The sequence below is a fragment of the Trachurus trachurus genome (assembly GCF_905171665.1).
Source record: "Trachurus trachurus genome assembly, chromosome: 15".
Lineage (NCBI taxonomy): Eukaryota > Metazoa > Chordata > Actinopteri > Carangiformes > Carangidae > Trachurus > Trachurus trachurus.
The window spans coordinates 24,856,477-24,883,778 of record NC_139906.1 but is presented as its reverse complement, the minus strand read 5'-3'; the positions used below and the strand labels follow the sequence as shown (position 1 = coordinate 24,883,778).

The window sequence follows — 27,302 nt, the reverse complement described above, 5'->3', positions numbered from 1 at the left end:
CTTCAAATACAAAAACACCTACATGCAAACAAACAGGTTAGTATCTACTGTCTGCTGTGTTGTGTCACCTGGTACTTGGCCAGCAGTTTGCTTCTCCAGTGAGTGTGAGGAATGTCGTGGATGGACAGGCGCAGGTTGTGGTAGCTGTCTTTGAACAGCAGTGGCTTAGGATCCTCCAGCAAAACTCCACCTAGACTCCTCTCCAGATCCAGCACCTCCTGCACAGAGACGGGGAGAAGACAGGCTCAGGAACATTCATTTTATCATTATAGGTTTATAATTATGACACTTTTGAGGCGCACACTTTGGAAATACTTAATTAAAATGTGTTTTGCATTCTGTGTCTCCAAATGGAAGTGTGTGAGAGCTGCCTGGTTTGAAAGCTGTCCGAACTTTAGCAGCCAGAAATCGTGTAATGTGCTGCCAGCAAACTGCATACAGCACACTCGTGTTTACTACCCTGTCTGGTCTGTGAACACTTGCAAACATACAACAAGGGACTGAGGGAGGAAAATATTTAACATGACTGAGTCCAACTTTCTCTTGATGGATGCTCTGTTCACTTGCTGTTTAGAAAAGGAAGCTTACTATTTTGAGGTATGGCTGCTAGAGGAACAGAAGCAAAGCATCCAGAATGTAAAATGAAAAAATTTAAAATAAAAAACTAGATGGATCTGCAGGATCAGTTCAGGAAGGATAGTACTCTTCTATATGCTTGTATGTGTTTGTCAATATGTTCTTCATTGTCATAGCTGCCTTTTTGTCTTTTTGCGTTGTCTACATGTATACATGTATGTATACATATAATCCGGCACATTTACATGTTTTTGTCCATTAATGAGCACTGTCCCATTCAAATAAAATAAAGTAATATTGATCCTTATTGTTCTTATTGTGTGTCAGGCTTGGATTTCATGACACCTTTTCATCTTATACTTTTAATCAAGTCCAGGTATTCTACATGATTCATTCTGTCTTTTATTTTGGCTACCTTCTTCTTTAAACTGACTATTGAGATTGAGTCTTGTCTTACCAGCAGGTCATTTAAAGGAGGAACAACAATAATATCAATATAATCCCTGTTCATAAAAAATGTCTTACAGAAAACTGGAAAAATATAGTTTAAGATCGTATTATGTATGATGGTTTGCCTGGACTTGGCCCTCTACCTTTGAATGAACTGATTAAACAGAGGGCAACCTTGTATGTCTTTGTATTTATATTTGTGTTTTGTCAATTGTATGGTTTTCTCTTCAATACTACCTGCCTAGGGACCATGAATGAAAATGAGCACTTGTGCTACAATCTGGAATTTTCACAATGTGCATCATAAAAACAAACTTTGGGTTATTATAGGCATCATAGAACTGAGCCAATCTCTGTTCTCTTATAGAGGCTCTTTTTCAACTACAGCCGATAAGATTAATGAATTTTTCATTTAAAAGAAAAATGCTTAAATAAATTACTAGTCCTGCATTTCTGAAAAGGAATCTCAAGTGGAATTACAGTTCACTGGTGACTGTCTGGTGCATTTCTGAAAAAAAGTTGTCAAAATTCTTGTGGGGCTGCAGAATGAGCTGCAAAAAACCTGCTAAACTGTCTTAACTGATGTGTTTGAGTCAGCAGTGATTGGACCTGAAGTTACAAAATCTGTGGAGTGGAGGCTGAACAGGAGGTAAACCCACCAGACATTTGTAGACTGCTACCTCTGCTACATAAGCTGTCATTGACATAACATAACAAAATCTCAAATAGAACTCTCAGCAGGTGAGTTGCATTGTGGGTAAAGTGTGTACCGAGTTCTAACAAGGAGGAGGAATAAAGAGGACAATGTCGCTGGCAGCTGCAGCATTGATTTAGATTCTTTGTCTGTGCCCAACAGAGTTATAGAAGTGTAATGCTAAGTCAGAGGAGTGCTCTTTTAATATTTAAACTAGAGTTGCCAGACTCTCGCATCGAGAGAAAGAAGTAAACAAGTCAATAGAAGAGAAAACCCGAAACAGAGACGCAGGAAGAAAAGGTAAACAGCAGGGCAAAATGACACAAGTTGAGATATGGACATTGACACACACAAACGCACACACACACGGACAAAAGAGATCAATAAACACACAATAAACACCTTGAGGGCATGTGGGGTGTCATGGATACAGTAGATCCGGAGGCTATAGTCCAGGGAGAGGCAGGGTGCGCGGGGGGCAAACAGCGCCAGCAGCAGGCGTTTGCAGGCAGGCTGTGGGGGGCAGGACTGGCCCACCAGGCCGTACGTTCCCAGCTGTTCCATGAGAACGTGACAACACTCCTCCTCCAGCTGCAGGTAGCACGGAGACGACAAAGTCTCTTCGCCCACCGTCAGCACCTCCTGAAAAAATAGATTAAAGCGGGATTCAGTGATGCCACATCCAGCAAAGTTTCAACTATTTAAAGGGATACGCCAACATTTTTTTTTATGTCCTGCCTCACTCCCGAGTCCATGACCAGCAGATAGACACCATCCTTTTGACTGTGCGTGCAGTAAAGAGGGAGATACGGGCAGAGCTGGCGCACTGCTAATTAGCTTAGCTCAAACGCTGGAAGTGCATAGGTAGTGTTAGCCTGTCTCCCAGCCGAGTCGAAATCAGCAGTCAGAAGCTGATTTCATTTTAGCTCTAAACTCTGTAAATATATCACTTTATCGACATTTCAAACATTTTTAGGCAAGAAAGTAGCCGTTTAGATCAGCAGTGTGTCGTTAATTTGTCTAAATACCAGCTGTTTACAATTTTGTTTGGATGAACTCGGCGCTACTCAAGCTAGCCGTTGTGACCAACACACTTCCGGTTAGTTAGCTTGAACCAAAATAAACAGTCTTTGCTAGAACCCTCCGTTTTGACCGATCTCGTCCCGTTACCGGCTGACCGCTCAAAATGCCTTACCGGAGAGTTTTGTCAGCTCTGAGACGAAGATCGGCCCGTCGGTTTCCGTTTAGAGTTGCTGAACAGTTTCTCTGATGACTTTAGGTGGAGGCAGGCTAACACTACCTATGCGCTTCCAGCGTTTGAGCTAAGCAAATTAGCGGTGCACCAGCTCTGCCCGTATCTCCCTTGTTACTGCACGCACAGTCGAAAGGATGGTGTCTATCTGCTGGTCATGGACTCGGGAGTGAGGCAAGACACAGGAAAAAAAAAATGTTGGCGTAGCTCTTTAATATTCTGCCGTCTGACTGTCTGACCTCCCACGCCCCCTGGTGTGTCTGGGTCTTGAGTGTGAGGGTCCAGTCGGGTGTGGGTGTATCCAGCTGAGCACAGTGGGGCAACGTAAGGACCACAGGGCGGTTCAGCAGCATACCAGACGGGCCACAGCTCACCACAGGACTGAGCACAGTCTGACTGCCCTCAGAGGGAAGCCTGGAAACATAACACACACACATTTGCAACAGTGCCCCCAAAAAACATCACACACACACTTTAAAAGAACATCACGTCCACCGTGACACATGAATACTACATTTGGATCATTCTGGTATTGATGCGTTTCAGGCAAAGTGAATATCAGACTTCCAGAAAACCACCAAGAAATTAATCCACTCTAGTATTCGTGTAGAAGTTGAGTCAAGTTGATACATTTTTTATCTTAAAGAAAAAGTGATAGAGCCTAATAACCTTCAAGTGATTTGCAGTAGGTGAGCCTTGCATGGGAACATTTCTGATTGAGGTGAGAATGAGGTCTGTCCTGCTACGTGGATGCAAAGGAGATGAGTGAAATAGAGGGATAGAGCACTCACGTTGTTTTGTCCCACTTGTTAATAATGAGGTACATCTCGTAGAATTTCCCCTGGGGGATTGTGCCTGGGGGGACCAGCAGGCTCACACCTGAGGGCGAAGGCATCATGACTTATCTTGTATAATATGGGATTAACAGAGCATGTCATTGCTTCACAGTTGCAGCATGCTAATTTTTTCATTTGTGCATGAAAAGCCGGGTGCCACGGGGCGTGGTATTTATTACCTGTGTTGGGGATGGTGAGGCGTCCTCCCAGGTTACCCAGGGTGGCGCTGGTGCTCAGCCCTGGTTCTCTGGACAGGGTGTGACTGTGGTAGTCCCGCTCTCTGCCCACCGTACCCACCGACTTCAGGCTGAGGATCTCCCCATCTCGTGAGCCCATATCGCCAGGGATCTCCAGGGAGGAGAGAGTGGAGGAGTTATACACCTTGATTTTGAGGCTGGGCAAGGGGTCCAGCAGGGGAGAGGTGGTCATGGGGATTTTGTGGGGGCTGTCGTTGACCCCGTGCTGCAGGGAGAAGAGGGGTCCGCGGAAGGCCCCCGCTGTGGCAGTCAGATCCGGAGGAGCGGAGGGATGCAGAGGATGAGGGTTATCTGCAGACACAGGAGAAGAGAGGAGTTGTTCTCTTATCACCAAAAATGACACATGCAGGGCTGAGAGTGCTAAAAGTGATGCGAGTGAAATGAATTAATGTTGCTAATTAAATTTTGATAACAAGAACAAGAGAAGGGATACCATAACAAATGCTTGGAATGAAAAAAAAGGGATGTGGTGAGGAACAGAGGTTTGACTAAAGCGAGGGGAGATAACAGTATAAAGAGAATTAATTTATATGATGTTATAAATAGCAGAGTGATAATGAAATGAAGTTCTTCTATGAGGCAAAAACAAGCAAACTTGTGAAAATAAACAAAGATAAAAAAGAAAAAACCAAATGTGCACTGAATAATGTGTGTGTTACCGGGAGTATGTGTGACCGTGTGTGTGAATTCACCCTGTCTGGGAGGCTTGTAGTTGCCAGGATGGAAGGCGGTGGTGAGAGCAGACGAAGAATCTGTGATATCTCCGTGGAGATGGCGCCGTCTGCGGCGGTATACGAGGCCTCCCACGCACAGCGCCAGGATCACACACAGCAGCAGGGCCACCACCAGACCGGTGTAGACCGCTACACCCATACCTGGGGCCAGAGCTGAAGGACGCAACGACGGACATGGTGGTGAGATACACGTGAGACATGTGAAGACAGAGACACAAATGCAGGGGAAACTAAAGGGAGAAGGAAAACTCAATCATTTATGAGATATCACACACCCACTGCAGCAGGAGGCACTATGAATTAGTTACTGCAATGGAAGTTAGTGCTGAAAAGATTTGTTGATTAGTTACGTAGTTGACCATCAGTTCTGATGATCAAATCAGAATTGATTAGACAGAACAAGTGTCGTCAACTCGACTTCTATGAGGCTTCCTCTGACTGTCTGAATGTCCTACCACCTTATGATTTATTAAATAATCAACCAATTTATTAGCGCTGGAAAGGGTTCACAAGATTGAAATCTCCAAGGATAGGTCCATAACTATGCAGAGGCATAACCAGACATTTTTGATAGGGGTGGCCCAAGTGGGGCACTGACTTATGCTGGGGTGGCATGAAGCTCAAGGCATGAGCACGGTCACACACAAACACACACCCACCCACCCACACAGGTTTTGGCCATACCCATTTTGTCTGCAAAACCCATATCTACTTAAATTACTAACACTGCAAGAAAAACTAGACAGGAAAATACAAAAAATACAAAATACAACAGTGGCAACATACAATCGTGATAAAAAACCTCAATGAGAAAGGAATTACTTGACAAAAGCCAGTATAAACAATGTATAAAACGCCTCTGACTGGACATATAGCCCATTATATTTTGGGGTGGCACCTGGGGTGGCCAATCAGATTTCAGGGGTGGCCCGTGCCACCCAAGGCCACTCCCTGAATACGCCACTGTAACTATGTCTAAACAATACTGACATGCCAATGTGTGAAATACTATTGCTTAAATCTCCATCCTGGGCTCCCTAACTAACTTGACTCCACTGTTACAGATGGAGTGCAAAAATCCACAGACCTTCTTCTGTGCAAAACAGTGTGTTCTGCTAAAACTAATGTGAGGCTTCAGCAGAAATCAAGTGTGTATCTTCAAGAGTTACAGACATAAAAAGACCCATGCAGTGGGGCGTACAATTGTAAAAGTTGAGCATCTGTAGTAGACGTTGAGGTATTGGCACAAGTATCAAGAGAGAAAGAAGCAGGTCGGCTATAAAATGAGCTTCAGCTGAACCTTATCGTGCATTTTACACAAAGCAAGGACTGTGGATATTACACTGGAATTGCATTAGGGAGGGGATCACGTCACGGCCAGTATGGAAAAAAGAGACATGATCACAGTGACGCTAACTCTTTGAGTGTACTGGTGAGTATGCGAGTGTTGTTTTAAGACTAAAACGCCTGCAGGATATACCAGTGGTTTGGTTACAGCTACATCTTTTTGGCTGAAAGAGATCAGCCAGATCAAGTTTAGTTACAATCGTTTTCACACTTGTCTAAATCCGTACATGCAGAGATTTTTCAGTATTAACCTAAGAAAAGAGAAGAGGACTGTCTGTGAATGGAAATACGCTGCTTTTTTAACCGATAAATGAAACTACACATTCGAAATAAGACAGGTGATTCAGGTTTTACTTCAAGTTATGAGGATATGAAGATATAATATGGCTGTAGATGTCACTGTGGAGATTTTATAGATGCACTGCTGGCACACCTGGCTGCCATTTCAGCTTAAAATTTACCCTGGCGTTTTTTTTATTGATTGTGATGTATTTTCTGTAATTGACTGCATTTTCTGAACAAGATTATTTTCGCACTGTGAGAACAAATGGCACAATGCTGGGAGCCTATTGAAGAATACAGTTGTACACTTTTTTTTTGACTTGTTCCTTCATCATTGCACAGTAAAAGAAAAATATCATTGTTCTTGGTCTCTGACAGACTAAAACGTTTAGTTGAATTTACCACGTCTATTGTGAAAAAGGCAAACCAACAGATCAAAGGATTCTCTGCTTGTTAATGTAAAAATAGAGCAGAGGGAAACACAAAAAAAAAGCTTGTGTTTTGCAATGCCCCGAGATGTTTTTTAGTTCATTGTACACTGAGTGATAAAGTGGTCTTATGGGAGTTGGAGTTTATGGCAGAATGAGTCACACCGAGTGTTTTGGAGGTTAACTGATTGTGCTCAGGTGTGTGTTTCAAAAGCACACACTTTGATGAAAGCTTTTGAGAAGTGGACATGGTGGTGCTAAGTGTGAAAACAATTGTAGAAAACTGCAATAAACAACTCCTAGTGGGGCGTGCTGGGGGAGGGGTAGAGGGGTGACCTTAACTTCACCTGCTCCCCATGGCCTCCCTCTCTCTTCCCCCGCCGGGTGATTGGTTGTGACTGGTCAGCGGGCCCGACAAAGCCTGCTTAGCCCCGACTCCCCAACACTAGCAGAGCCAGGCCCAACCCAGACACGTGAGCCTATGGCACACCGCGGCAGAAGAGAGAGGAAAAGGCGAGCTGGTGGGTGGAGGTTTGGCGGGAGACGAATAGGAGAGAAAAAGAAGAAGGAGTAGACAGGAGGGGGGGGATAAACGAACGAGAAGAGAGCTACAGGAGAGGCAATTTGGAAAACGGGATAGGAGGAAGCTAGATAAGGTTGTGATTTGTTGAGAGGACAGAGGGATTATAAGTGTGGTGAGGAGGAGAGGAGATAAGAATAGCAGTGCTTGAGGAGAGGACCCATGTTAGAAAAGGAGGAGAGAGAGAGAGAGGGAGGAAGAAGTTGGAAGGAGCTACAGACACTCCAGAGAAGCAGTGAGTGAGAGTGTAAGAAAGGGTGGAGGAGAGGAAAGCCGGAGGCAGACAGGCTGGCAGAGGAGAGCTCCCATGCTCACGTGGCGCGATGGAACCGAATCCGACAGCCGTCCGCACTTATTACCAGGAACGGAACAATAGCGAATTAGGTGCATTACCGTGGCTGCTCTCCCCTAAGCCCACGTCACATTGAGCTAAAGGAATTACTATCACTTCAAATGTAAACTATATCACAGATTAACTGAAAGTCATACAGAAATCAACTGTTCTTCTCCAGCAAGTGCTGCTTCCCCTGCACAGTCTGTGGATCAAAGAGTTTCAGCTTTAGAGCTCCCTCCTTACAGAGCCTGCACACTTTCCTTTCTGTCATGCTGGGGCGGAGTCGGCTGAACAGTTTTTGGTCAGTTTGTTGGATTACAGTGACATTTATTAATCAGTTTCCTATGATTATATGCTGTATATTTTTTTTCTCTATCTATAGTTGCAGGAAGCTGCCCAGGGGTGGGTCTTCCATGGTGGCACCACCTGCAATCTGATTGGCCACCCTGTGTGCCCCCCCCCCCCCCCCCAAAGACCTGTGGTAATGTCAATCACCGTGTAAAGCTCTTTAACACTGCTATCTTTATTGTAGGCTCTTAAAGGGACAATGAGGAGTTTTGGAAAAGCGAAGCGTTTTCACACTACATTTATGAGCCTCCACGCACACCGTGAATTTCTTTGACCGGCGCAAGACAGACTCATGTTTTCATTCATCAAGAATTAAAGTCAGAGGTTTGAAGACGATCAGATACCGTCGTAGTTCCAAACCATAAACGGCGATTCGGCGGCGTTATTCTCACAATCGCCGGGCAGTGTCTGCGAAACCGAAAGTAAGGAAACGCTGGTCGGCTCGACTAGCATTTCCGCCACCACTAATAATAACAAAATAACGATAGAGACAAAACGATATATTTATCGAAAATGGGTCCATTAAAGCAGAAGTGAGTGATATATTTGTGTTAATATAAGTCTTAAATAGTTATATCTTCCGACAGCAATCACTTACATAGAGTGTTTGGACTGAAACACGGGTCTCTCAGTCACTCTGCTCTGCTCTGAGCCGAGGAGAAAACATTTATCGTATCCTACAGTTTTTATCCAATGAGGAGAGAGAACGGCATGCAGGGCTGTGTGTGCAGCCAAGGAACGCCGTGAATGTGGTGACGTAGCGACGAGGACTGTTATGGTGCGTTCAAGGAAACTCGTATTTTTCCGACCGTGAAGTGGTACCAGTTCGATCTGGTACGAGTTCACCGGTCGGAAGTTACGAGTGGCCGTTATAGTGACTTTCACCGGTAAAACAGGTCGGAAAAACACGAGTGGGTTGCCTGGAACGCTACAAAGTCGTAAGTTGTGACTTGAAGCTGTAATTTACGATTTCAAAAGCCTGCCTGGAACGCAGCATTAGCGAAAACGACCGGACCACTCACTTCTGCTTTAACAAGTGTGGGTAACGTAGATTCATCCACATTAATATGAGACTTTTTTATTGGAATTTTTCGTTCTGCCGCTGGAGAAACTCCTCGTTGTCCCTTTAATCAACTCTGTACAGCAAACATCCTATAGTGTTCTGTATAGTAAATGTAGAAAATGGTGTAAGATCAATTTGAGTAATGCTTGTTATTCTACATACATTGACTGTTACACAAAACACTGAGATGTTAATTGTACAAAGTTGAGCTCAAACTACTGGGTAAGAGTATAAGATATTGATGATCAGTTTGAAAGTGTATTGTGTTGCTTATTCTGCTAAGACTCCTTATTTGCAAGATAAAGTTGATTATTGATTGACTATAATTTTAATATTGACAAGTGGAAAATAAAAAGGTCACAGGCATCTTCCTTACAAGGTGAAAGATTCAATGTGGCCAATAAAAGCAAGACGAAGACATGCGTAACTGTAAAATATAAACATTCAAGAGAGCGATCAGTGGCAGCCTTCATTTTTGTTACTTTTGGATGGCCCCCCCAGATTCACTGTTGCTACCCCCTGTGCCCCCCACCAGAAAATACTCTGGACCCGCCCCTGAAGCTGCCGTGTGAAGGATGTGCTAACATGGAGCCAGCTCAGGAACCTACGCTACACTTAGTCAACAACAATAGATAAGATGGGACAACAACACTGGCGAGCCAGCTGGACAAGAAGGTGAGGCGAGACTTCGCTGGACTCGATCTGATATGACAACAGAGTGTGGATGGACGGACTCAACACAAAACGCCGCACACATTCAAACCCCACGTGCCAACGCAGATGTTAGGACTCCTCTCCCGAATGAGCACACAAACAAGACACACATGCGCGCACACATACAGTAGTAAACAAACAGAACGATGCAGTGAAGGAGTGAAGTCATGGGAAGGTGAACTTACGATGGCTTGCATGTTCAATAGAAATCTTTTTATCTGTTTGAACAGGAGACAAAACAGGAGAAAGAAGAAAAAGAAAAAAATACACAAAACATGAAAATGGGTGGTCTAAGTCATTATGCAGATGAAAGATACAGCATCATCAAAACACCAAATGGTCTATTGGAATCCACCAGGATGCAGCGAGGATGATGGTTTGTGGCAACTCGAAGCATTTTACATGCACGACTGAGGTATTTAGCAGATTCTCGGAGGGATCGACAACGAGTGAGCGTCTGTCGCGTGACGTGAGGGTCGAGAGGAGTCATAATGTCTCCAGGTCAAGGGATACTCTTATTTACGTGGAGGAAAAATAAATAAAAAATCGTCAGTCAGTCTCCTGCGGTTTGCCAAACGACACCTTTACAGATTTTCTCCGGCACAGTGCTTCCCATCCTGCCTCCTCTGTCAGAGCTACTTGAGTGCATGTTTTGCTGACGGCCTCCTGAGAGAACGCTCAGCTCTCCGCAGCCAAATCAGGCAGTGTATTTGTCTAATCTAGCTGCTCCACAGAAGCCTGTTTATGTCAGGCCTCGCGTGTAGGTCTGATAGAGACGGAGCACGGTGCTGCACTTAATGTGGATATGATCCCCCCTTCCACCCATTGCACGTGCATTCATGAGGCTCGCCTGCATGTTTTGGGTGAGTTGCATAGTGCCTTGTGTGCATGTGTGTGTTTTTTAATGTGTGTACTTGAATGTATCTCGCTGCCTCTGTGGATGTGCGTCTCTGAGATTCTAATGCGCTGTCAGCTGGATTCCTCCCAGCTCATCACGGGCTGCACACTGGGTGTCAGTGCGAGTCTGACTCACTCTCATATGCTCTTCTCTGTGCTAATTTTTCAACTTGGTCGTGTCATGCTTACTTCCCACTCCATGCGCTCCCCTAACATGCACTTGCTCCGTCTCTCTCTCTCTCTCTCCATCTGTGCTTTTTTAGATGTGGATCACTTGCCTTCTCTTTTTGTGAACCTAAATCCTCCCTCATGAAACATCTGTCTGACATGTTCTTCCCAGCTCTCTCTACATCACTTGTACTCTCATCAAGCTGCAATGGCAAAACACTTTTGAAAAAAAAAAAGGCGTTCTTTACAATATGGCTTTGAACTAAAATACACCCTATAGGGATGAGCTGTGAGCACAGAAATCTGTTCCTGCCAGGCTTACTATTATCAATTCCACATCCACCTGAGGCAGCAAATAGGCTGTTAGGGAACTGACCCCTATAGGAACCGCAGAAACACCACTTTCCTTCAGATATTAGACGACTGAACTATTTGCACTAGTCGACTAAACCTCACAGATGTTGATCTGTACTCGACCGACTGAAGAATTAGGATGAATCACATCAGGAAATATAAATCAGCCACATATTTACCCTCTTTTGACATTTACCCCAGCTCAGATACATTGATCTGGTGACTTACTTCGTGTACATAGCCCCTCAGTGCAGTTTTTGCTCTCCATCATGCTGCCGCTGCAGTGCTTCCCTCCGTTCCTGGGTGGGGGGGCTTGGCACTCACGACTGCGCCAGTGGGTGCACTCTGTTCCACAGGCAGACCACTTTGCCCACTCGGTCCAGCCTCCATCCACTGAAATGAGACAGCGGCGACATGAGTCATTTTAAATACTTGCATCACTCCAGGTAGAGGGAAACTGGGAATGACATAATGCGGCGTGATGCAGACTGTATGTAACAGCTCGAGGCGCATAATTTCAAATTTTTCTAAATATAGTCTGGAGTTTGTTTTTGAATGACTTGAAAGTCAGGATGGTCTGACACCTTGTGTGTGAAGCAGGAAGAGCCGGGACAGAGTGTGACTGTAAATTATCTGTGTTCCTGTTGTGTATGACTTGTCATGATTACATCCGAGCAGTTACATGATCAAGTGAACAAATGTTTTTCTCTTCTGAGGTAAGTTTTAAAATTCAATCCTGCAAGATGGCCCACTTTGGAAATCTCCTGACAAACCGGAATACTTTGTCTGAAAATGTAAACAGGGCCGGCCAGAGCCTCCATGGGGCCCTAAGCACAATTTTATTTTTGGGACCCTCTATTACTGCCAATAATCCTGATTATTTATCATTTACATACCTACTACAAACTTATTTAAATTGTTCAAATATGTCATTATGGATCATCATCCTAGCCTGGAATGTTTTTTTAGCCATCTATGGTTTTTAATCTGTAATAGTATCAAATTCAGCCAGAGGTGCAGATTTACACTTAATATTTGAAGTGATGTACTAAGTGGGATACTGAATGACATCTGGGCCTAATAAAAGTAACAAAATAAACCAATAGCTAATGCATTTGCTGTAAACATATCATCACCTATTTTTTATTTTTGGTTTTAAATAAACTGCAACAGCAATGTGAAACCACAACAATAAAGGGTTTTTGTAAATACACAGGATTTCTCTAGTTGTGCATTATATAAAGTTGATTGTTCTTGGGGGCCCCCACTGGTCATGGGGCCCCTAAGCAGGTGCTCAGTTTGCTTATGCCTTGGGCCGGCTCTGAATGTAAATAATTCCGATCTTCACCTGGGCACAGCGTGGTGCAGGTGATTCTCTGGAAGGGCGGGCCCTCGCAGAACGCTCCCCCGTTCAGAGGCGTGGGATTGGTGCAGCTGCGTGTTCGTCGCTGCCAGCCCCGCCCGCACTGAGCGTTACACTCTGACCATTCAGTCCAAGACGACCAACCTCCGCTCACTGCCAGAGAGACGGAGACAGACAAGCCCCACTATTCATATTTCTGCGTCACAGCCAACGTCATCGTGAAGAGCAGGAGGTTTAACCTCACCATGAGCTGTGAGGTAAGACATATGTGTTACCATAAACAATGAGCGTGGCGGTGCTGCTGCGCCTTTTGCCCACCACGTTCCGAGCCACGCAGGTGTAGTTGGCGGTGTCCAGGAGCCTGGCCTGCTTGATGATCAGATCGTGATCGATGGTGATCAGGAAGTTGGAGTCCTGAGACGGATCAATGGCATCCTCGTTCTTCAGCCACTCCACCTGCAGACAAAGCAGGGGATAAACAAACACACACACACACACATCCATCGCTGGAATAAAAATCAAGTTCTTTGCTGGAGGAAACTAATTGAAAATTTAAAACTTGCGAGTGTTTGTGTTAATTCAACTTTGAAAGATGGACTCTCTTTAATTCTCTTGGCAGATATTTCTCCACATAAATCATCGTACAAATCAGCAGGTGTGTATGCATAAACATGAGTCAGCATGCCACACACAGACCCATTCAGCAAACACAACAAGTCTGCAGAACAGTAAGCCATAGCAACACGTCTCACACGCTGCATTCGCTATTGATCAGACATTGTCAATATTTGATCTTTCTTAGGTTAGAAAAACATCATCTGTGGAATCTTTTGGCCAAACTCACTTTTATTTTTGACACATCCTCCTCCTTTCTAATGGTCATAATATAACATAACAAACAACCACAAATAAAACAATTAGAATTTACCACATAAAAGTGCAGTCTAAGGCTCTGCTGTGATCACATATCATATTTTTACACTTTCACGCAATGTACTTTTTATGTCACATAATAACCCTGGTATTAAGCCGATAAAAAGGCAGAACATAAATACTTACAAAGTCATAAAAATCACACATTTCTGAATAATTTGTTTTCTTTTTTAATATATTGTCGCACGGCTGTTTTATGAGCAGAGTAAAACTGTGCGATGTAGCGCTGTACGGTTGAGTGTAAAAACATGACACAAAGTGGATTTAAGTGCAGCCTTTTGGTGATTTGTTGCTTAAATAACAAAGAATATTATCACAGATCGTTGTGTGTTTTTTTTCTTGATGAGGCCACGTAGCTGAAGAGACTTAAATCTCTCAAACTTCAGTGGCTCGCCCTTTATTTTGTTCCTTTGTGCTTTATGTTGCTGTAGACTGAGGCACATAAATGTGTATGATTAATTATTGATTTGTTACATCTCTGCTTTGCTGTCACGTGGACTCGCGACACACCGAAAAAAAAAAGAAAAGGATTTGAACTATTTATTGCCCATCAGCATCAAGAACAGAATTTTAAAGGTACATTGTGTAGGAATTACTCCCATCTAGCGTTGCGGTTGTATATCGCAAGTAACTCAATCATATTTTTCATGTTGCATTCACGTGAAATTGGGCGGACGGCAGACGGACGACAGCTGCTGCAGGTAACGGCATAAACAAGCCTCTATGTAAACAAGTGGCCGTCAGCATGAGGCAAAACAATACACGTGACAATATGTTGTTATGGCGATGTGGTATTGTTTACGTTTTATCGGCTTTCTCTCCAATTCTGTGACTAAAATGACATCTGGTTTGTTAGCGACGGCCGTCTGCCCGACTGCAGGTGAATGCAGCATCAGTGTAACGCTCCATTCCTCCTCACTGCGTTACCGCGGTGACTTTTCACAGACGCCACCTCCACCTGAGCCGACAGCTCCAGTGTCTCCGCTGAGTTTCCGTGGTTTCCTACCGTCACGCTGCCACTGAACGTAAAAACATGGCGACACCACATGGCAGCCAGCACCGAGCTTACCCGCTCCATGTAGATATGAATGATATGAACGGATAATTCAGAGCTGAAAGAAACACTTCAGTTTGTTGATGGGCGTGATTACTGATTAATGAAAAACATTTGAATGAAATAATCGATTTTCGTGAATAGATAACAGGAGAAGTTACACAATGTCCCTTTAAGCTCAAATGTGACAAGATTAGAAAGGCGATTTACCTCAGGGGCAGGCATGCCCTCCGGGGGGCGACACTGCAGCAGCACCTCCTGCTCCAGTCTCACCTCCCGCCCCAGCGGCTCCTGCTCAAAGTTCTTCTTCAGGTCTGCAGCGGGTGACACAGATGTAGTCAGCAATTAGTGAAGGCTGCCTCATGACAGCAGAGTGACACCCTGTTTATCTTAGTGACACTGGTTGTCACAAAAACACGCACACATACACACACACACACTAGACAAAGTCCCAAAAAGCCTCTGTCACCGTGTGTGTGTGTGTTTCCCCCCTTCGTATCTTCATAAACACGCACAGTGTCAATCACAGTACACCACACATTACCGCAGGGGATTCTAGCAGATTGAGTGCTGGAGCAGATGTATTTGCATATATACTTAAGCTGACACGTGTGGCAGGAAAAAAAGTTGCCAGACATTTGCCCTTCTGCTGTCTCTCTTTCTTCTCTCTCTCTCTCTTTCTCACACTGAACACACACAAACTCGCACATCCACACGGCCTTGATACTGACATGCGACACGAACGTAGGCGCGGTTGCTCTTGGTGGTGCCGGCTGCGCTCCAGGCCACACACTGGCACCAGTAGTCGTTGGGCCCAAACAGCTCCTCCACCTGGTTCCTGGACACCGAGATGTCCACCTCCCTCATCACCAGACCTGTGCAGAGGGCAGAGGGGGGGGGGGGAGTGAGTGAGTGTGTGTGAGTGAGTGAGCAGGGTTCCCACTCTTTTCTTGAAATCGTTTTCCAGGACATTTTCACCTGCTACAGTCTGACAGACATGAGTTTTTACGCCGTACACTGATCCATCCCCTGTCCCATTCAAGCTTTGGAGAAGTGTTCTTTTCTACAATGGTACCTTGTTTTGTACATTTAAAGCAGAAGTAAGCTATCCGGTCGTTTTGGCTAACTTTCTGTCAGCCGATGGAGTTAGCAGTCCCCGCAAGAGGACCGCCCCTTTATGCCGTTCTCTCTCCTCATTGGATAAAGGTTGTAGGATACAAGGAAAGTTTTCTCCTCGGCTTACAGCAGAGCAGAGTGACTGACAGACCCGTGTTTCAGACCAGACACTCTATGTAAGTGATTGCTGTCGGAAGATGTAACTATTTAAGACTTATATTAACACAAACATTCTGCTTACTTCTGCTTTAACCAGTTTGTTTCTATGTTTATTCCTCTCTCTCATTCTCTCTCCCAGAAATCTGATTTAAAGATGTGCAGTCTATGGCTCTAACTAATGAAATAATCTCTTAAATGCTTAGAAATTATGACAAATTAATCATTGTTTTGTTTTTCGGAAACAAAATCCTTACAGTAGCATAGTCTGAAAATGTCAAATAGAGCTCTGTTAGCTGCGATAAATCATTTTCCAGGACAACTCAAGCTTTTCCAGGACATTTGATTTTTTTTTCTCATTTTCCACGTGTTTACCATGACTGGAAAATTGGTCAACCATTTTCCAGGCTTTCCAGATTTTCCCGGACGAGTGGGAACCCTGAGTGAGGCATATTTTTCACAGCACCTATAAACTATCTGCTGGCTACGAGCCACCGGCAGTTAACATGCACATAAAACCCTATAGGAGCTAATGGATTATGTAGTTGAAAATTATGTTTGTAATTGAGGATGATGTTGATGCTTGTGAAATATAAGGTGACATTACTCTGTGTGTGTAGTTCACCGTGTTCACAGTGTGCACGTCTGTGTGTGTGTGTTTCACCTGAGATCTGATCCAGGCTCTCTCTGGTGATGTGATCGTTCTGATTGACCCACTCTCCGTTGCATTTGAAGTAGATCTGCGTGGCCGGCGACGCCCGGCACCTCAGCTGGACCGGCCGATTCTTTACGATAAAAGCGTCCTCGGGCTCCAGCAGGAATTCTGGGAGAGGCTCTGCCGGCGCTGATGGGTAGGAGTCGGGGAGGACCTCGGCATCGCTGTAGTCGCTGCTCTCTGAAAACAAAAGAAGCGATTTAGATGATTGACCTGAGATAAAGTGCCTTGCTTGCTTGTCACTGAGTTTCCATCAGTTGTTGGCCAATCTCACTGTTGGGGAAGTAAACGAAAATGACAAATTCATCCTATGGGGATCAATATGTTATCACTTCAATAGAGGGGGTTTGCATGACAACTTGTCTTGTGTGTCTAAATGCAACTTTAGTGCATGTATGAATGGTTCTGTCAGCAGTGCTTGACTGCATACATTAAGGCAGCCCCGTCGGTGTATTTCACCAAGACATTTAAGGTGCTGACAGCTCGCACTATAAATGGAGTGGCACAGCAACATTATTGCCAGTAATCTGGTCAGTGCGAGCCTCCTGCTCTGGTCGCTCTCGAAGAATGCATGCCTCTCAGCTGGGGGTTGGGTGGGGATGGGGGGGGGGGGGGGGAGAGCAGCTGACCTTCCACGGACAGGTCCCGTTGATCGCACATTATCCCCTGACATTTTCGATGTGACACATCCCTCCTGGCAATGCTGCGAAGAGCTTCTCCTGGCAGGAAGGACACGATATTTCTGACCTCTTCACTGCGACTTGTTACTCTAATAGTGACGGATAGATCCCGGGCAGTATATCAATGCCGCGACGTTATTGGTTACCACTGTTTTTGCAGCAGCAGACAGATTTATATGTCTGCAATGATGCCAGCGCCATGCACTACATTGTTATAAAAAAAAATCCCGCCTCAGCACATTTGCAGCGCAGACACTAAAACCCTCTGAGGGGGATGTGTGATTTTGTTCTATGTAAATAAAACTGACGTGATCTGACAGTTTTAAGAGTATTATAATGATGTTTAATGATATAACAACATAAACTGTTGAACACTTCACTTATGGTTGATCATTTTCTCCAGCCGTTGGTACTGGGAGCAGACTCAAACATTCTGTCAGTCAGACTAGTCTGTTTACAGGACCACAGGGCAGCAGGCTATGATGCATAACTTGTGTGTCCATCATCAGCTTGATTGTATCTTTGTGTACTTGGGCACAGACACTGAAGCAGCACATGCAGACTGGAGAAGTGACATAACGCTTGCAAACAGCAGGACTGCAGCAGCCTCTGCCTTGAAAAATATCCTGAGTATAGAAATAATATCCGGCCTGAAACCTGGAGCATAAATCAAATATGTTTTGTTAAATTTAAATTGTGTTGCAAAAGCCAAATGTTTTTCTCTCTTTGTATGCGGCGTCTTAACGACCAAACTCTTACCATCACTTCTGACTTTCTCTTTCGGGTAAATTCAAGTTCTTGTAAATTGTTAATGGGTCTGACCTTCCAATAGAAAACTCTGCTCTGCTTACGAAAATGATCTGAATTCAATATGCATTAAATGGAAGACTGGAGCGGAGTGCACAGGATTGTCAGGGTCGACTCGGCTCCAGTCGGGAGATGCCGAAACAGTGAGGACACATCCAGCCCGATGCACTTTACTCCCTTGACACACACTCACACAAACACACACACACACACACACCCAGATGAACACAGCTCGTGGGTAATTGTGCTTTTCTTACACGGCATTTACATTATATTAAAATCTCACTCTCTTCATTCAGTGGGTACAGGAGAAAGAGGTTTCGGGGCAGGAGGAGCAGCTTTTTTCCACAATGCGATTTAAGCCAGGCTAATTTGCGCTGTTCAGTTTTCAAAATTAATCGAGCCCAACTTGATCATTTATGCCACAACCAGGGAACAAGAGAAACTACTTAGAAAGATACCATCTCCTATTTTAGGAACATGAGCACTTCCCCACCCCCATCCTGCTGTTTCCCTTGACAGATTCTGTCTGAAACATTAGGGGAAAGCAAAGAGGAACACAGAGGCACGGGGGAAGTGGGAGAAGAAAGTTGCGGCATGATTTAAAACCAGCAGAGATTGAAGACGCCCGTATACCATCTTCAGTTGGAGGGATCTCTTGACCTAAAGCTCCTCCACCATGAAAGGGCCAGCGGGGACAGGAGAGTCTGAGGCAGCAGTGCCCACAGGACAGATAGAAAGGCCAACAGCTGCTCCAGGCCCAACAGCCATCCAGGACCGACCTGTCACCTGCTGTCTTTCTCTTCCTCCCTCCACTCCATCACTCTCTCCCTCTCTCTCTCACACACGCATCATCCGTACTCCATGTCGATTACATTTATTCACTAACCCGTGACCCCCAACTGAACCCTCACTGCTGCACGCTTCCACTCCACCCACGCTGTGCTCTCCTAGTGATGATTACAAATATGAGAGTCTGGATTTTTTTTGTAAGTTTTAGAAAAGGAAGTTATTCTCTCTTGAACTGAGAGTTTTGACTTATTATCCATGTTCCCTCCTCCCTTCTTCTTTCCACTCTCTCATTGATATTCAGTGAAAAAGACAAAAAAAAAAAGGTGCATAAATGAATCATTTCTTAAGATCATTAAATCTTTGGATTAAAAAAAAAGTTATGACACCTTGACTTCTTCTAAATGCTTTTTGTATTAGTATAATTTGCTCATTTTTTCCCCTCTATCTCAACACATCATTTTACACAGTAAATGTTGTGATATCCCACATTGTGAGATTCCCTTGAAATTACCCAATAATTAATTACACAAGATCACACTTTCAGAAATTATGTGAAAAAGTGAAACATTTTCTGTAATTAAATATCATACCTGTCTACATCATCATCTTCAAGTAGCAATAATGAGCCCCGTCTTACAGTCATGTGACATCTCTGAGGTTCTGTGTATTCACTGCTATATGTCTCTCTGTTTTGATGGATAATTAAAACAGTTCAGCCCTGAAACAAAATTTACTTTTACTCCAAACTTTGCATCATGCTGCATATTTCCACAGACACACTTGAAAAACACCTGGGACGGTCAGAGCAAGCAGAGGAAGAATAATACACTGCAAAAACTCAAAATCTTTCCAAGAATATTTTCACTTGAAATAAGTAGAAAAATCTGCCAGTGAAAACAAGTTTTTTGTGCTTGTAATAAGAAAGTAAAACTTGCTCCACTATCAGATTTTTCTACTCATTTCAAGTAAAAATATGCTTGAAAGAAGTAAAAAGTGTCTAAAAACAAGCTAATTTTTATGTGATGAGTCTTATTTTGAGTATAATTTGATTTGTTTGGACTAGAAATGACATTTTGACTCCTATAAATAAGACAAATATTCTTGGAAAGATTTTGAGTTTTTGGAGTGTAAACACACAAACATGCACATGAATCCGTACACACACACTTGTTTCTGCACCCACAGGTGACACCCTGTCAGGAGCCACACTTTATGTCACTTACATACACTCAATTAACCGCCTAAAACACTGCAAGTGGGTTACTCATGCAGGTAAACACAAGCAAGTATTTATAATGATAGTTAACACGTCTCAAAGTCATGCTTAACCATGAGCACCAACGCGCCAACGTGCTGCTCCCACAATCCTCTCCTCCCCGTCTTTGCCTGTGTTTTTTCCTCTGCTCACATCCTCTTACTCTCTTCGTACGAAGCTGTCGCCTCCAGACTTTCAGACTTTGAATTCTCTGTCAATAACCAATTGTGTTGCCCCTCCCCGCCCCTCATCCCCCCCCCCCGCTCTATCCCTTTGTCCGGCATTGATCGCTCGGTGTTCAAACATCGGCTTGAAAAACACAGCCTGTCACTCTTCAGGCGAGATGAGAGGGGGGCCACGGGAGAGGGAGTGAGAGAGAGAGAGGCAGCTAGAGGAAGAATGGCAGCGGAGACAGGCAAACACAGAGAGACGCTGCTTCAGACGGAGGCAGATTGGGAGGAGAGACGCTGCATATTTGGGTAAACCTCTCTTCTCAGTGCAGGAGTGTGCATGTGTGTGTTCTAGGGGGCCTGCGCAGTTTAATTAAAACACTTGCATGACAGAGGTAGGAGACAAACAGACAGCTTCTTTCTCTCCCCCCCCTCTCCTCCTCTCTCCCCTCGTCTCTCTGAGATAATGGAGCTGGGGGTTTAAAGTGGAACCTGTGTTTTTGGGCCAGCGTACAAACATCCATCAGAACTCAGCAGCTGGCAATTTGTGCAGAATGGAGGAGCCTCAGAGACAAGAACTCCTTGCCGTGCAGCACAGCAAGTCTTTTATTACTCTAATGATAGACAGCAGACAGCTAGAAAGCAAACACAAGCTTTTGGGTATTCTTTTCTGGAGCACACAATTGCACACACACACACAGACACACACACACTTAAACTATACGACACAAGATGACAGCCCATGTTCATGCAGTTCTCACTGACTCTTTTTTTTTCATGCAGGCTAAATTCAAATGGTGTGACTGAAGGAGATTCCTTCCTTGCTGATGATGACGGGTGGAGTTGCAGAGTTTTAGTTTAGTTTATTACAGTAAGATCCCCATTAGCTTTTGCCACGCAGCACAGCAGCTATTCTTCCTGGGGTCTTTCATCTTCATGAGTGACAAATACAAACCATCAACCAGTAACATCAACCAGTAACTTATGTAACTTAATACATAAAAACAAAAATTCATACAGAAAACACATACTTACATATACAAACAAAACATCCAAGATGAACACCTAACAGACATTACCAGCTCCTACATTGAATCACAACATCCTCCTGTCACACAAGGATGCCAAGACCCAATTTACAGATTTATACTATACTAAAATTACAATCCAAATAATAATCTCTTAGTTTCATTTTAAAACTAACCATGTTTCTTTGTTGTATAACATAATTCGGAAGGGCATTCCACTCCTTCATAGCTCTATATAATACTGTAAATTGAGAAAGTGCCCTGGGTAAAATAAAAAATAAAGAGCCACGCAACAGCATAACTGAGAGTCAGAGTGGTGGAGCGAGGTAACAACGCATGGGAGAGAGAGAGAGAGAGAGAGAGAGAGCATGGAGCTGGACAGAGGTGACAAGATGGGAGGACATGAGGTTCTGGCCAGAGACAGGTCAAGAGGCATTTGGAAACAAGTGGAGAAACTGTCTCTGTTGTTCTTTCTGTGACCTGTCTGTCTCCACCCTCTCTTTTCTGTTGCCTCTCATTCTTTATTTCTCTCCCTCTCTCTCACACACACACACACAGAGACACACACACACACACATAGCTACACACACAGGACAACTGTAATTTTCCTAGCCCCAGTGCCTCCAGCCAGAGCCGAGTCTAAAGCGTCTGTACTTTATCATTACCTTTACAGAGTTAGTCATTACTGTCCCCTCCAGTGCCCTCACTATCCCAACACTGCTCTCAGAAGTGGGAGGGTGGGTAGGGGGGGCAGGAGGGAATAAAGCACATACGGGGAGAGGAAGAATACTTGTAAGCAGCCAAACAACAAAGACACACTGTACGAGACACGGGGACGGGCTGTGTTGGGGCGAGCTCAGGAATCTCGACTTATTTTTTTCTTCTTCTGTGTCCTATGAGGTCAAAAACAAACAAATAACAGCCCAGCGTCCCAGCGTCCCACCTTCTCCCTTCCTCTTTCCAGTTCGGTGTCTAACATGAGAGTGCTTTTCTTCTTGCCCTCCCCTGACTCCAATCCTCCTTCCCTCCTGCCTGCTGGATTCAAAGCACTTTGTGCAGCTCCAGTTGACTTCAAATGACATCCAGCCTTAAATGCAAACATACACACATAGAGAAAGCTCTATTATAGCCCGCAGCTATGAAGCACAACCAGCTTGCTGAGCCCACTAAGGACAAACAGCTGTGAGGACAGACCGTCAAATATGACAATGCCGCCGGCAAGGGAAACAAGGCCAATAAATAGAGTGATCAGCAGCCATTATGCAACATTGACTGGGTGACCATATATCCATCATCCTCACCCAATTTACCTCATTATCATCATTCTTGCCAGGAAGCTCCGAGGTGGAGTCGCACACGCGCACGCAGCCAGGTCGCGAGAGACAGAGATGGATGGAGGGAGACAGTCTCTCCTTGCCTTCCTTAAAGGACAATTACATTGAGTGATTGATATTCAGACTGACCTCGTCCTCATCAGCCTGAAAACAACTTGCTACACGAGGAGAGAGAAGAACCAGACGAGTGACGGAAAAGATGAAGTGCAGAGACGTGTGGTTTAGATGTTTGATGGAAAATCACTGAATGTGCGAGCAGGACAGTGGGTGTGTGTGCCTGCCTGCGTGCGTGCCTGAGTGCGTGCCTGAGTGTGTGTGTGTGCGTGCACTGGCATCAGGCAGGGCATGAGACATGAATGCAGGTTGGAGCGACACTTCTCTCATCAACAAAGGCAGACGGAGTGTGAGGAGTCATGCAGTTCACCCATCTGACTGAACGCACACACACACACACGCACACTGGCACGGGCACTTACAGTAGAAGAAACCCTTTTGAGCCCACACGGGGGTAAAATTGGACATCTTTTAAGCTGCAGTGCCTTTAATTCACCAGTGACTAACAAACGCTATTATTTTCATTTCTTGGTGGTAGGTGTTGTGAGGCGACAGGAGGCAGGAAGCAGAAGCTGACGTCCTGCTAGGAGGGACACGGACCCGACTCTGTGTGCTTTCTCATAAAGCCTTCGACACGTCGGCCTTGAAAAGCTCTTGTTTGGATATTTTGATGCTCACCACCAAGATGTGCACCTGCAGCGGCTCCGCATGGCTCCGCAGCCTGTTTGTTTGTACTCACCATGGTGACTCTCTAACTACCAGACATCATCTCTGGTACAAGCAGGCACACACATTCCTCCTCAGGTCCTCCTTAAGTCTTACGTACCTTATTTCTCAGCCACTGGCTCTTTGAGTTTTTCTAACTAGCAACTGACAATAGGTTTTACTTTATTTATTTTTCTGATTGTTCTATTGAAAGAGGTGCTGAAACATGGATACCTCCACTGTGCACTTTTAAGAAGCTCTGTCTTCTTTTATTGCTGTTAGGATGAATGTTTTCCACATTGTATTTCTACTGAGATGTCTGCGGTGCTTTCATTAACTGCACTGTAACATTATTCTGTTATTTTATATATTTTTCACTATGTTCTAGTTGTTCCGTCTAATGTTTGCTTTTATGTTCTCATTTTGCTAATATAATGTGAAGCACCTTGAGTTGTCTTGTTGCGGAAATGTGCTATACAAATAAACTTGCCTTTGCCTTTACCTTTGCTGTGCCTATATGTGAGGGAAGTGTCCATCTATCTTAACTTATTTTATGTTTTATGTAACTTACTGTTTTATCACCTATGTCTGTTTTTATAGTCCTGTCCTCTCACAAGTGCTTTCCAAATGGCAAATAAATGAATCTGACTTTTTAAACAAGACCCATACGTTGCAGACTGAGCAGACAAAGGAAAGGAGTCTCATGATTAAGAATACACTTGCCCAGAGTAAAAAAAAAAATTGTAGTTTTGTCTTTGTGTTTTCAGAAAAGCAACAGGTCCTCGATGTGTTAGCCTAGCACAAACAGTGAATCCTTCATCCCCTCTGCAATAACCACCCTGAACAATCAATAATGAAGACTTAGCTGCTTTTAACAGCCCCGCCTCCTCCTTTTTAGCATGATTGTACAACGTTTTTGTTTTTACAGTAATGTTTTTTTTTTTTAGTGTTTTACACAAGCCTGTCAAAGAAGAATTTCTGTCACTGACTGGCAATAAAGCTTTTCAAAAGAAAAAAAAAATCCAAGAGACAGCAGTCATGTTTCATAATTAACAGTTTGCTACTTAGTTGTTCGAAACTTTTTTCTTGAGGAGTCTGTGCTACATTTCAAAATCCTGTCATAGCAGTCTCACTGCATTTCATTTGTTAATTAACCTCTGGTGATTAACTAGCAAACACAACTGTGCATGACACTGTTGTATCATAGTTCATTGAAACACAACTCCATCAGCACAAAGTTATATTTTTACTTTTGTATTTCAATATGTAGCCCAGCAGTTACACAACATGAAAAATAAGACATTTTCTTTTTGAAATGTATTTTTCTGAGCTATGCCATCAGCTATTTTCCTCTCACTTATGGACTATATCTAGGTTAACGCAGCCGAGATCATTTGTTTATTGAAAAATGGGTGAAGTTGTTGACTTTCCAGGATTTTCTACAAGGCACTATTCTTCTGACCAAGAATCACATATGTGATCATGTTCGTTATAGGAACTCGTGAGCTTGCGACTTGTTGGAAGTTCATCATGGCTGTGGAAATATCACACCTTTGATTGGTTCCAACATGTTAATGAGGACGCCTGCAGAGCGACTATTTCTACGGAGCTTGAAGCAACCCCAGTTACAACAGAATACGATCGAGACTGCTGTAATTGATTGTGCAAGTGAGTAAGCGAGATGGAATCTGTGTGAGTCAGAGAGTGACGGAAAATGGGACAGAAAAGGTGTGTGTGTGCGTGTGTGCGTGTGTGTGTATGAGAAAGAGGGAGGTGACAGGAGGCAGGAAAACAGATTGGCAGAGGGAGAAGTCCGAGCCGGTGATGGAGATACGGAGTGACAGAAATGCTTTGCTTGTCCATCCAGCATGTCTGGGTGACAGGAAGAGAGAAAGCAAGCCTGAGGACATGGTAACACACATACACACACACACTCACGCAACAAATGCAGCGGTTTGGAAGACCTCTTTTGCAGATCCGCTCGTAAATAGAGTGTTATCCCACTCTCTTAGCTGCAAGGTGTGTTACCCTGCAACCCTCTAATTGTAAATGAAGTGTGACCTGCCCTTTTTCAAAGGACTCATCTTCTATCTTGTTTTCTCATAAGCCCTTGGTGTCATAATGACATTTAATCAGCCCTGTTGTAGGGTATGCCAAGGGGCAAACACACAACACGTAAACATGCTATCCAGCTACGTGCTTCCAGACGGTTGAGGACCCAATGACAGGGCGAGAGTCAGTGGTGTTTTTTCCACTGATAACTGGGTGAATAGTGAAGAATTTTGTGGCTGTTTCACGTTGGACCCACACAATTCCACAACTGTGTATGTGAAAGAGAGGTAGGGCGGGCGTGTTTGTAACAGACTTGTGGATTATATTTACCGACTGTGCATCCAAGGGACAGCCTACTCCAAGTGAGATTCTTTTTTGACTGTGTTTTTGAATGTGTGGGTGAGTGTGACTGTGAGAGTGGGAGCGCTAAGAGGATTTGCTCTTGTGTTGTTGTAGCTGTGATCCCACTGCTGCTACTGGTGCATTTGAATAGGCAGAGAGAGAGAGAGAGAGAGAGGGGGGGTTGGGGTAGTAGGGGGGGGGCTACGTCGTGGCTGAACGTGTGCTCTGTCACAGCTAGGGGGCGCCACCCCCCCACGGCGCTCATTAATCACGGCCCATCAAAAAGTGGCCCTGTGCTGTTTGTGTGCGCCCTGACGACCACCTACTGCATGGGAACACAGGCGCACACAAGCACCACTATCAATCACTATCGGAGTGAGAGAGAGAGAGAGAGAGAGAGAGAGAGAGAGAGAGAGAGAGAGAGAGAGAGAGAGAGAGAGAGAGAGAGAGAGAGAGAGGGAGGGTAAGAGTGGGGCAGGGACACAGGGAGGGAGGGAGGGAGGGAGGAAGGGAAGGAGAGGAGACAGAGTGGGTGAGACAATGTTGTTTCCCTATTATCCTCTCGAAATTACAGACCAATGTCACAACTATTACTTGGAGGAGGTCAAACTCATATGGTAGAATGAGGCAGTGTGTGTTTGTGTGTAGACATAACTGTACGTGTTGGGTGTAAGGCGCCACTGCTCGTCTGCTCCACCACTGTGCAGCTGCTGCTTCATCATGAGGGTTGCGCAAATCTTACCCAGAGTGGCTGGTTGGTTGCCATGGTAGGTATATTCACATGGAGCCGGGCTCCTCTAGAGAGAGGCCTAGCAGTCTACACACCACACACACTAACACATTGTCTGTTGTCTGTCTCTCCATCACTCTTTCTTGTGCCACCTCACGCCCTTCCATTTGTAAGTCTTGTTGAAATAAGTGTTTGTAAGTTGTGTGTGTGTGTGTAGCGCGCACATACATAACGTGAATAGGTGAGCAGTACAGTGGGATGAGTGTTTGGAAGCCGGGGCCGTTTAAATGGCTGTAATTACATGAGAAGATGAGCTGCATTCCTTTCTGAGGGCAGGCTGATTACAGGCCTCTCCTCTCTGGGCCCCTGTAATTACCTACTCTACCCTGCACCCCCCCACCCCCCACCCCCATGTGCCTCTCCCTCCATCCCACTACACTTGCATTGTATCTGCACTGTCTTCGTTAGGCTACAGGCGTGTCCCCTCCCTCCCTCTAACCAGCACCACCACAATACCGGTCCTCTGATTCACCTCTCTACTAACTTTTGCAACACTTAACCTCTCCTTGCTCTCACCAGGTCCACTCCTCACCACTCCTCTGTCCTCTTTATTGCTTCTTGAACTGATTACACGCACACACACACTTAGAGGCCGCTCAGCTTCTTGTCTTTGAATTTTTGAAAATAAGAGAGTGTCCTGTA

At 44.6% G+C, this 27,302-nt stretch overlaps 1 protein-coding gene across 1 annotated transcript in view; it reads right to left on the bottom strand.

The window, feature by feature from the left end:
- The window catches only part of unc5b (unc-5 netrin receptor B), a gene marked incomplete at both ends in the record, with an annotated part of 53,805 nt that overhangs the window by 1,522 nt on the left and 24,981 nt on the right, over positions 1-27,302 (bottom strand). Inside the window, 13 exons of the mRNA XM_083988519.1 lie at positions 69-218; positions 2,123-2,362; positions 3,212-3,386; positions 3,764-3,851; positions 3,988-4,356; positions 4,758-4,952; positions 10,081-10,113; positions 11,543-11,707; positions 12,663-12,830; positions 12,953-13,133; positions 14,875-14,978; positions 15,396-15,539; positions 16,601-16,831. Of these exons, the coding sequence (XP_083844645.1) occupies positions 69-218; positions 2,123-2,362; positions 3,212-3,386; positions 3,764-3,851; positions 3,988-4,356; positions 4,758-4,952; positions 10,081-10,113; positions 11,543-11,707; positions 12,663-12,830; positions 12,953-13,133; positions 14,875-14,978; positions 15,396-15,539; positions 16,601-16,831 (2,243 nt within the window). The remainder of the gene's footprint in view (positions 1-68; positions 219-2,122; positions 2,363-3,211; positions 3,387-3,763; positions 3,852-3,987; positions 4,357-4,757; positions 4,953-10,080; positions 10,114-11,542; positions 11,708-12,662; positions 12,831-12,952; positions 13,134-14,874; positions 14,979-15,395; positions 15,540-16,600; positions 16,832-27,302) is intronic.